General features: G+C 37.4%; 1 protein-coding gene across 1 annotated transcript in view; it reads left to right on the top strand.

The window, feature by feature from the left end:
* LOC127620868 (inositol polyphosphate-5-phosphatase A-like) overlaps positions 1-12404 on the top strand; it is a 42814-nt gene that overhangs the window by 23415 nt on the left and 6995 nt on the right. The window contains exons 5-15 of the mRNA XM_052094200.1: positions 163-226; positions 1991-2094; positions 2838-2890; positions 6683-6802; positions 6986-7070; positions 8004-8099; positions 8697-8771; positions 8903-8976; positions 9128-9239; positions 9458-9523; positions 9652-9716. Of these exons, the coding sequence (XP_051950160.1) occupies positions 163-226; positions 1991-2094; positions 2838-2890; positions 6683-6802; positions 6986-7070; positions 8004-8099; positions 8697-8771; positions 8903-8976; positions 9128-9239; positions 9458-9523; positions 9652-9693 (891 nt within the window). The 3' untranslated portion in view covers positions 9694-9716. The remainder of the gene's footprint in view (positions 1-162; positions 227-1990; positions 2095-2837; positions 2891-6682; positions 6803-6985; positions 7071-8003; positions 8100-8696; positions 8772-8902; positions 8977-9127; positions 9240-9457; positions 9524-9651; positions 9717-12404) is intronic.

Genomic DNA, 12404 nt, shown 5'->3' with positions numbered 1-12404 from the left:
AATCAAAGCAACTTTTTAGACAGTAGAAATTTCCAGGAGCATGACTTTTAAACAGGCAGGTCATAAGGCTGGTATCAACTCGGCACATGAGTAGGGCTTCCATCAAATGTTTATGTCAAATGTTTGTGTATTTGACTGACTGATTTATTTATTTGATTTTAGGCTCTGGGAAGCATGTATTTCATCCACAAGTCACTGAAAAATATCCAACAATATGACTTCAATGGTAAGAAATGAATTGTACATATGTATATAAAGATAAATCAGTCATTTGAAAAATTTACATTTAGACAATTGCACTGTAAATCGGCAGATAACCACATAATTTTCAGTGGATATTATCGTGTTTAATGTCCATGGGTTTGTTCACTCTGACCGCCAACATGCTCAGAGGTTGCTCTTTCATAGTTCAGGAGAATTCATTCTCAAGAGTTCTCAGTGTTGACACAGTGTGTATAGAGCTGTAAAATGAATGTGCATAGAATAGCTCAAATTATTAGGTTTTGTATGAAAGTGGTAGGACATTTTCATGTTCAGAGTTTGAGACATTGTTGAGACCTCTTCTGAAACTCTATAGAAGATTACTAGCATCTCCATTTTTTAAAGTAAGCATGAAGTGGAATTCGCAACACATTTTACTCACATAATAAGATGTATTTTCAATTGTAAGAGGATATTCAACAAGAATCCATCAGAACCCATCAGCAGGAAAGGAAAGTAATTTCAGAGGTGAAGCACGTAAAAAGATAAATGATGAAAGACGCTTTTCCACCATCGGGCTGAACCGTTTTTTTCCAGTAGTAGTATTTCCATTTGAGCATGGTATATGTTTGGTGTATCTTCAAGAACTAGTATAGTACATTATTTTTCGACATGCCTTTTTTGTCAGGGAGGTAGATTATGCTAGCTAGTTCCTTAAAACTTTAATAGGAACACTATGATCCTAATAAAGTGCCCGATGTATTATAAAAATGTTTGTAGACCGTCCGCCTTAAGTTTTGAAAAGTTGTGGTTTCTGAGATGCTTTTCTGCTCTCTACAATTATACAGAGCGGTTATCTGAGATACCGTAGCCTTTCTGTCACCTCGAAGCAGTCTGGCCATTCTCTGTTGACCTCTCTCATGAAGGGGTTTCCGTCCACAGAACTGCTGCTCACTGGATGTATTTTGTTTCTGGCACCATTCTAAGCAAACTCAGAGACTGTTGTGCATGAAAATCCCAGGAGATCAGCAGTTACAGAAATACTCAAACCAGCCAGTCTGGCACCAGCAATCATGCCATGGTTGAAATCACTGAGATCAAATTTTTTCCCCATTCTGATGGTTGATGTGAACATTAACTGAAGCTCCTGAACTGCATCTGAATTATTTTTATGCTTTGCACTGCTGCCACATGATTGGATGATTAGATATTCACATGAATAAGTAGGTGTACAGGTGCAGACCCGCAAGATTGGAATTGAATGTGAAAACTGCGTTCGGCACAGATTTAATTATGCTCTGTAAAAACGCTGGTAATTTACACCGGCTGTCTGCGCAGGTTAGCGAAGACAGCAAGTGCAAATTACCAGTGCTTTTACACAGCTCAATTTATTCTTTGTGAATTCTGGCGTCTCCGTCTCGACTTCTATCTCGCTCTCCCGCTGATCAGCTGAATCAGCGCCGGCCATGCACCCTGACGGCCCGGACACGCCCTCCTCCTCGTCACAAGGATTTAATATATAGATAAGCTTTTACACTAGCCTACATCCATTCTAGTAACAGCAGGTTATGAAAAAGCTCTCTAGAAGATGACTAATAGAAGAGCCATTAAGATCAGTGGACGAATGTATATGGTGTACCATCTAATCAGTGTTGCATAGATCCTCCTCTCAGAGCCTACAGCAGTGGGAAAAGTCCAACATTAGTGTATTGATTTTGCATTTGCATATTTTCCTTTCAATATATCTTGTTTGTTTATTCCACCTCTTTTGCGTGATTTCTTCCCATAGCGAAGGAGTTTAAAGTCGTGTCGGGCCACAACTCGTACGTGGGCTCCCTGGAGGGAGTGACTACGGTGGAAAAAGAGAAATTCCCAAAGAATTTCTGGCCTGATGTAAGTGTTTGTAGTGTATTTGGACAGATTTTTCACTAGTGTTGAATATTCACATAAATGCTCTAACATATTGAGCTGTGGTGCTCTTGCAGCATTTCCAGATCCCATTCCCCTCTCTCTTTATTTATTTATTTTTTTCTCCCCAATTTGGAATGCCCAATTCCCAATGTGCTCTAGGTCCTCGTGGTGGCGTAGTGACTCGTCTCAATCCGGGTGGTGGAGGACGAATCTCAATTGCTAGACCGTCAATGCATGCATATTATCACGTGGCTTGTTGAGCGAGTTGCCGCGGAGACATAGCACATGTGGAGGCTTCACTCTATTCTCCGCGGCATCCACGCACATCTCACCATGCGCTCCACCGAGAGCAATAACCACATTATAGCGACCACGAGGAGGTTATACCATGTGACTATACCCTCCCTAGTAACTGGGCCAATTTGGTTGCTTAGGAGACCTGGCTGGAGTCACTCAGCACACCCTGTAATCGAACTTGTGACTCCAGGCGTAGTAATCAGCATCTTTACTCGCTGAACTACCTAGGCCCCCCTCCCCTCTCTTTCTTCATCATTTCCTGTCTCTACTCTCCTCTAAATATAAATTTAAATGTCACAGACATGATTCTCACAAAACCTGTCAAGAAAATGTCCTGATCATGACAGTTACACAATATGATATTGTCATTACCGCAATTTGATTTTTTTTTTCTATAATACTTTTTTTTTTCTATAATTTTATTTCAGTTCAAGTGGTCCAGAAAAGGCTATATGATGACACGATGGATCATTCACAACCAGTATGTTCATACACGTGCACACACAAGCATGCACGCATGCACACATTTGGTCCCCTCAATGTAAGCTTAATCTGACCTTCTTTGTCAGGTGACCTAAAACATGTGCTTCATGCACTAATAAATAACTGTTTTTAAACTAGAAAATATTATCTAATGCGACTGCATAAACTACTGTACATCTACATACATTACACACCGCATGTTCAGTGTCTGTATCAGTAACTGTATCAACATTAGGTTATACCTACACAAGTCAATTTTAAGGGTCAGCTCAGGTACCAATTGCCCCTTAAAGCCGAAGTGACATTATTTTAACATCAAAATACTTGTATTCCAGCTGAATATGCAGAGACAGCTAAAAGTGAGTCATTTGTAGGTTGAATTCCCCAAAAAGTGTAACATTGTGGTGCCATGAAAACATCACTTTGTTTGTTTGAGCATCCCGTCCAGTTCGACGTAGCAAAATTGGCTCAACCAATGGCGTGAGTTTGAGCTGTTTCATACGATATACATTTTTTATTTTAATTGTTTTATTTTAGTGATTTATCACGAAACGGCATGCTGTTAAACACAATGATCACATTCGGTGATGCTCAGTTAAAATATCCTATATTCACTGTGCGTTATCACATTGAGAATCAATGGATGCATCCAAAAACTGGAAAAATGTTGCTCTCAGAGGCTTTATATGGATTTAGGATGAAAATAAGGTGCATTTCGAACTGTTCTGAGACCAGTGCAGACAGACAGCACACTGGAGGTCATTCACTTAATAGGGAGTATCCTATAGCTCTCAATCCAAACTTCCTATTTAAAGTTAGTTTCAGGCTGCAGATGATGTGTGGAACACTCAACATATTTGATAGACATGGGACAATATCAGTTCAATGGGTCAATCTCTCAAAAACATGAATAACCAACACTCCTGGAAACATAAACAATTTGATTAAAAACAAATCTGACTTTATATAGCTTGGTATTATCTAACATTTTAGATCTAACAAGTAGTCTTACTGTCCATGTGGACATCAATTTATAGGAATTTTTTTTTTTAAGGCAACAACTAGATAATTCCACTTTAAACAGTGTGTAGCAAGCTCAAACATTTTTAAAATGTCCCTCGTCATTTTATTTAATGTCTGGTCTGTGCATGTTAGTGTTTGTTTTTGGCCTCAACTCAAATTAAAAATGATGTGTTAGCCGTGTGTTAGTTGAGTTGTGTGTGGCCATCACAAGTGCATTAAAAGCTGGCGTGTGGCAGAAGTAGAAAAGAAGAGAACATGAGCCTGTACACAGAGTGATAAATGATTGGAACCTGTGAAAGAGATGAGATTTAGCAGAGCAGCACTCCCTCCTATCAGGTAATGTCCCACATCATTCAGACACTGACAGGACTAAGAGAACCACACACACAAATGGATGGTATCACAATGTAAAATATACAGTATATCAATAAATATATACAGGACACTCGTACACATATGTACACTGATGTTGCATAAAGTGCAGATATACAGATATAACATGTCTCTGCATCACAATTATTTAGACACTGTAAGGATTTGTTCACACTGTACATAAAATAATTTTTAAAACGGACTTTATGCACTGTCATTGTGCAATTTAGGAAATCATATCCATTTGCTCAGACAGTGTAGTCAATATTCTGCATATCTACAAAGGTTTCCATATTAATGTCTCATGTGTAAGAGTGATGGGAAAAAACTGTAGAAAGACAGGACGAAAAACTGAAAATTTTACATGACATCTGACCATCATTCAACATAAATGTCATATGCTGCTGTGTCCAAAACCACTCTCTCGTTCAATCATTCACCATTGATTATATAGTGAATGCCACATGTGAGTGTAAATGATTCAATTCAGAAATCCCATCTGTAGACACTACTATGTTTTGTGTATGACTTTACAGTCATGTCACTTCCCGAATTTAAAAAAAAACCTACTTGAAATCTGACAGTTCAAACTGAAAGCAAAAATCTGATTTATTTTCATATGGATGTGCTTTGGATCGGGTTTGGTTCTGATGTGATTTTTATGCTGTTCAGATTACAAACAACTAAACATATTTGGAGTGGTGGTGGTGTAGTGGTCTAAACCACATAACTGGTAAACTGGTCATCAGAAGGTCGCTGGTTCAATCACCACAGCCACCACCATTGTGTCCTTGAGCAAGGCACTTAACTCCAGGTTGCTCCGGGGGGATTGTCCCTGTAATAAGGGCTCTGTAAGTCGCTTTGGATAAAAGCGTCTGCCAAATGTACATTTAAATTGGATATACACAAAAATTTTGATTTTTGTGGCTTGAACTATGCTTTATTATATACCCTAAGGGGCCGTTCAGACAAAAGCTAAATGCAGTGCAACGACTGGAACAGAATGCAGATGTTTCGAGAAGCATTTTTATTTTGGCTTGGTAAAGCCAACGTACTGTTAAAGGTGCTGTAAGCGATTTGAGCCATTCTAACTTCCACGTAACTGAGCCGTTGAATTACCCACGCCCCCTCTTTCCAAAACCCCACTCATCAAAGGTACCGTTGGCTGACACCGAGTAGAAGAGCAGAATTAGTGGGTGTTCCCACGGTTGTCAAACACAACAGTAGCAAATGGCACCCTCAACTTACAATTATTCTGAATCTGAATATGGCATTAGGCCTCACGACACTATGAGAATGCACAAAATGATTTACAGGCAGAAAGTGTTGAATACCATTTCATAAACAAAATCGCTTACAGCACCTTTACTTTCAGACATGGTTTGGGGTTTTTCCAAAATCCCTCAATCAAAACCAAAATGATCAATTGTAACTCCTCCTAGAGCTTTTAAACAGCATCCAACAAGCTTGGTACAGACCTTCAAACTGTTCTGACTAGCATTGCTTTGACTTTTCTTACTGATTGGACTCACGGTTTTCAAACACCAGGCAATCAAATCTCCCATAGATGTACATTGATGCAATATTCAAATGAGCCAAGTCTATTTCAACTCCAACTGTCAAAGAATTCAAATGTAAACAAACACGCAACCGCATTTAATCTGCTTTTAAGTTGCTCTCTCTTTCTCTTGCAATGCTAGCTAGCTAGCTAGGTCCGTCCCAAACTGCTCACATCTGCACTATTCTATTTTGATATGTATGTAGTGCGTGTGGATGTTAACACTAAAAATGCAACAATAAAAAAATGTGTTCATCGAGTATCCAGATGATGCACTTCTTTAACCATCAAAACAGAGTGTGAAATGCTGGACACTTCAATCACTCAGTGCTCGCGGCTTTCCTAAAATAGCAGAGGAGTTGCTGGTCTGACAAACAATTGTAAATAATGGAGAATGTAGCAACTAGCGAAACATCAGTGAAGACAGCACCTTACAAATGTGAGTGGAATGCTTTAGCAGCACCCCACACTGTGTCAGTATGTACGTTGCTTGAGATACAAGTGTTGAACTGAGGTCGGCTATCACACTAAAGCTAGCGGCAACACATCCCATGTGTTTGAAACATCACTTCCGTCAGCTGTTAAACAGCGAATGCTTCTGTATAGTAAAAAAAGTGCTTATTTAGTTAAAAGTTCCGGTTCTTTTTAATCATGGTGTCTTAAAAAATTTGGCACTCCTGCTGCATGAGATGCTGAAAAAAGTAAGATGCGGTGCAACAGCTAAAGACGTCTGTCTAGCGCATGTTAACATTGAAACCATTTAAAAACAGTGCAGACACACTCATGGTTCTGTGTGAACAGCTCCTAATATGTATTTTTTGTTCTCTGTGTGTGCAGGGGTTTAGACCTGGTGAATGTTCACCTGTTTCACGATGCCTCCAACCTCATAGCCTGCAACTCTAGTCCGTCAGTGTATTCTGCAAACCGCGAGAAAGCTTTCAGATACGTCATCAACAGGTTTGTCTTTATCTTTCTCATTCACTTTGTATGGTCTTTGTGCTTCATTTTTGTCTTTCAGACAACATGAAATTGAGTTGTTTCCCTGGACGGTAGTGCGGGTGACCCAATTTCAAATCTGGTTTGGGTAATTTCTGATACTTTTAAACTGTCCTTTTAAAAACTACTGTGCTTGTCTTCCAGACTATCAGAGAGCAGCTACTGTCCTCTCCCCTTCTTCCTGTTTGGAGATTTTAATTTCCGGCTTGACACACTCAGTCTAGTACAGGTAAACCTGACTGACTTATTACACATAGAACAGTGTCTTACTTGTAGTAAAATCTAAATGAATTGGTTTCAAAAATATTATTTCATCGACCTGACTACATTAAGTTAAAATGAGGCACTTACAATGGAAGTGAATGGGGGCCAATTTTTGGAGGGTTTAAAGGCAGAAATGTGAAGCTTATATTTTATAAAAGCACTTATATTAGTTCTTCTGTTAAAACTCTACTATGGCGTATCACTCCTCCTTCCCGGATTTCGGCACCAGTGTAAAGAAGTTCAATGGAAAGGAGGAGGCGAGAACCGTCTTTACGATATAAATAATAGTTTAATAAAAAACTTAAACAGAAGACACAAACACACATGACGGACATGTCCGTAAACTATCTCTCTCTCCCGCACAATCCTCCGCAGTCGACCTTTATCCCTCTCGGAGGCTTGATCAGCCTGATATGATCTCGACCCGGCCCCTCCCTCCGCCCTGCCACACTCATGTATTATTTAAACTGTAAAGTTAAATTGATGTTTTTACAGTCATTTTAGTGGTTTAGGGTTTGTTAACATTACATCGTCATGGAAACGAAGTTGTAAAATTGGCTTTAACTTTACACAGAAAAGGTTAGTAAATGATTTCATCACACTATAATCATGTTTACATACATATTGTTTATGTCTTGTGGCTATACATTTGAATAAGTGAGTATTTGAATGTTTATGAATTGGCCCCATTCAGTTCCATTGTAAGTGCCTCACTTTTTTAAAGAAAAGGCGGGGCAAGTCAAAATGAATTTTTGTGGTAATCAATATTATGCCACAAATGCTTTCAACTGATCTCAACTTGAACCCGGAATATTCCTTTAAAAATTGCATGTTACCTCTGTTACAGTGTACACACGTGATTCATACAACATTAATGTCTGTTTTCATTTGTGCACAGAACCTCTCCATGTCTGCTGATATACAGACAGTAAAAAAAGACAGTACCAATGAGGTGGAAAAGATCATTTGTGAAGAGAAAGACAATGACCACAAGGTGATGCTCAAATAATGCAATGTGTTCTCTTTAATTACACATGTGTTTAAGTTATTTACATATATTGTATAAATGTTTATTACCATAGAGACTTTCACCCTCCCCCAGAACTCCTTAGCAACCAAACTTACTTCTTTAAATATCTAGAGTCCCAACACAAAATTCCAGGGCAAATGTATCGTGACACTGGCATTATGGAGATTTTGTTTAGGTGTTTAGATGACTGACTCTGTCTGTGAGCTCTAGGTGATGATGATATTTTTTCTCTTTGTGTGCACTCAGACATATCCAGTACACTGTCTAGCCAGATTAATGCTTCTTAGAGGGTTGATATTGACTTTTTGCCAGCCCAGAAAATGCGTGCTTGCATTTAGATCGTTCCTGCTGACGTGTGATTAATTTTTTTGTCCCAGCAAAGTTGGAGTTGCTCTCCGTTCTTTGCCAGTTTTTATCTGCCCTGCATTAACCTCTTGTCTCTCTTGTCTTTTCTTTTCCTTATTTTTCTTTTCATTCATCTTTTGTTCCATTTCTATCTCTATATACTTTCTCTTTCATACTTCTTTCTTTCTGTCTTCCTGGGAATCACTCTATCAATAGGTCCTCCTTCAGATAGAGACAAAGTTATTTGCTTACTTGCACGAGGCCGTGTTCAGAGAAAATGACGGAAAAGAGGTATGAACTTTGTTTAATGACATGCAGTTTTTATTGAAATTGACAGGTTTTGATCAGTATGTTTTAGGGGAAATACAACGGTTCCTGGTGACTTTGAAGAGTTTGTGTTTATGTCTCTTTCTGTCGTTAAGCTTCTGAAGTATGATAAGGAAACCTCTGCATTCCATGATGTCATCGCAGAGGAGGATATTCAGTTTCCTCCTAGGTGAGCATCTTTAAACATCATGATGTTGTAACAGGGATGTTAACGGGCACACTACAGAACTTATATGTATTGTGATGTTGCCTATAAATATTAATATTCTAAATCAACTGATATTCTTGCATATTTTGTATGTTTTAATGTCGTAATTTAGTTACCCATACAGTGAAGACTACACTAAACCTACACAATACATGAACACACGATGCCCAGCATGGTGTGATCGCATCCTTATGTCCCACAGTGCGAGAGACATCATCCATCGGGTTGGTTTATCTTTATAACACTATTGTAAGCTTAATAACGTCTTAATATAACGCCATAAATGTATATTGTCTTATGTAATAGACGTTGCATCCTTGTGAATATATTTTTTCAAGAGAATGCAATATGTATATCTTTGCGATATGGATGTTTGAGTTGAATAGACAGAAACTTGTTTGTTTATGGATTTATTTGTTTGTTTATTGATTGTTTTCTGCAGAGAGAGGAAGGCGAGAGTGTTGTGTATAACACACTGGGCTCCAATGTCTGCATGGGGGACCACAAGGTGATCAGATTTCTCAAATATCCCAAATATCTCCTCCTTAATAAAACAGATTTAATGCAATATTCCTCAATAAGTGATGATACCTGTTTGCCATGCTATTTATTATATTTTTATATATTTATTTCCAGCCTGTTTTTCTGTTTTTTACACTGAAGACCATTGTACATTGACACACAATTGGGTGAATCAAAGGGTGAGACTTTCATTTATTCATAAATTAGTGATTTATTTTTAAATCAAATTATGTGGAAAACAAATGTGGAAATCGTGACTTCATTAATCATGAACTGTGATATACAGAAATAAAAAAGGAACGATATGGACAGAATAACAATTACAATCATTTACATGAAATTACATTATGCATTTTATACAACATTATATATTAACTTAAAAAAAAAATTTGACACCAGTTATTGAGTCATCTGGAGTGATTCACGTAGTATATTTTTAAACTGCCATTGTCCCTAACAGAGAGTAAAGACATTTGTGAAGTTCATGTGAAACTGCTTCCATGTTATAATTGCATACAGTTTTTTGTATTATTCATATTCGTTGAGAAACTATATACTATAGGCATATGCATACATACACACACACACACACACACACACACACACACACATAATATTTGTACTTTTAAAATGAACTCTGCAGGATAATTTAAAGAAATATATTGGGTTCAATACAAGTTAAGATCAATTGACAGCATTTGTGGCATAATGTTGATAATACTATGTAACACAATTTTTGTTTCTGGGTAGTAAGTGTTATTTCCGTGCTAACTTCCTCAAAAGTATAGAAAATGGTTATTATTCCACACAAACTTTGCTTTTGTGAAATGTACCTATTTCCAATGAGAAACGGGTGGATTTGTGTCTTCACAAATCAGAAAAGTCAGAAAAAACAACATATGAATCCAAAACACTTCTTTATCTGTGGTCCAAAGAAGACGCCGGACCACAGGCTTTGACCTTTGCCTCAGACAGCTTAGGGAAGAAGTCTTGAAGGTACTTGAAGGCTGCCGACTCCTTATCTAGAGCTCTGACAAACTGTTCCATAAGGCCCAATTTGATGTGCAGTGGTGGCATCAGCCCCTTCCATGGGTCCAACAGTGGCTCCCACTTGATGTTGTTCCTCCCCACAGAGAACTTGGGCCGCTGTGGCCAGTCCCACCTGTGGTAGTGCGCCTCTGTGTCCCTGCTGTCCCAAAGGCAAAGATAGCAGTGAAACTGTAAAACTGCCTTGGAGACCCATCTGCAATGCCACAATTTTTAAGTCTCCTATGACCTCCCAGCTGTACTCATCATTCTTAAAGGCATCCAGCAAGGTCTTGATGCTGTTGTAATCCTCTTTGAGGTGCACCGAGTGAGCCAGGGGAAGAGACGGGTACTTATTACCATTATGGACCAGCACATCTTTGAATATTACTTTAGTATAAATTAGGGCTGTCGATTTAGCGCGTTAATTCAGTGCGATTAATTTGATTCAAAATAACGCATTCTAAAAATTAACGCAATTAATCGCAATGACCCTGGATTGTAATAAGGAAGATTCCTGAGAAATGCAAGCTTGTAGTACCACCTGTTTACTCCAGAGGGCAGTAATTGAAATTTAAGCTGTGTGGTAACGCACAGTTTATACAGTGAAGAAAACAACCAGACAACACAAAACAAACATGCCTTACGTTCTTGCGTTCAAAACACTTGATGGAGCGCAAATTCGAACTAAGAGATCTCAAGTTGTGTTCTAAGTATTAAACTATATTTAACTTGACACAGTGACCTAAAAATTTATGTTTATGACACAACGCACCCGAGACGCTACACAATCATGTCTGATGTTTGTTGAAATTGACGGGTCCTTAAACAAGCCCTCATAATAAATCTCAAACTGATTGACAAATTCACTTGTGTAATGGATTGCTGTGAACTGTATGCCAATGATTGACTTATGATCAATAATATGGTAGTAAACAATACATTATATTCTAAAGCCGCTTTTTATATTGTCTTATTAATGATTAACTCTTCTATTACAAGAATGTAATGCATTTTAATCATCTGAATATATATATATATATATATATATATATATATATATATATATATATATATATATATATATATATATAATATTTAAATATTTAAAGATAACTATGTATAATTGTTTCATCATTATATATTGAATTATTGTTATATCAGGGGCTTTCGCAGCAAATATTTGTATCTGCGATTAAATGCGATTAATGGTGATTAATTAATCGGGACACCATGTAATTAATTTAATCGATTGACAGCCCTAGTATAAATGCATGTTAACTTGTATTCATGTGTTATTTTTTCTGACTTTATGTGAACAAAAAGACACAATTTCGCCCATTTTATCATTGGAATTAGATACATTTCAAAATATCACTGTCCTGGTCACAAAAGCAAAGTTTGTGGGGAATAATTGCCATTTTCTATACTTTTGAGGCATAAGCAATTAGGAAATAACATTTACTACCCAGAAACAAAAAATAAATAAAATAATTGTTACACAGTGTTACCACATACATTTATTTTGACTCTTCTTTAAAAAGGCAAAAATCAATGTTACAGTGAGACATTTACAATGGAAGTGAATGGAGGCCAATTTTTGGAGTGTTTAAAGGCAGAAATGTGAAGCTCATAATTTTATAAAAGCACACATTTTTTTCCTCTTCTAAAACTTATTTATTATTTGAGCTGTAAACATAATTTTTATGAATGTTTTAGGGTTTACAGCATTATGCAATCATGGCAACGAGGTTGTAAAATTGGATTGAACTTTACACAGAAAAGGTTGCTTAGCGATTTTATCACACTAAAATGTATTAACACATATTAACAGGCATATT

This window comes from Xyrauchen texanus, chromosome 27 (assembly GCF_025860055.1).
Source record: "Xyrauchen texanus isolate HMW12.3.18 chromosome 27, RBS_HiC_50CHRs, whole genome shotgun sequence".
In the NCBI taxonomy this organism is placed as follows: Eukaryota; Metazoa; Chordata; class Actinopteri; order Cypriniformes; family Catostomidae; genus Xyrauchen; species Xyrauchen texanus.
Note: the sequence above shows the minus strand (reverse complement) of the source record. Positions and strands in the feature narration are given on the sequence as shown.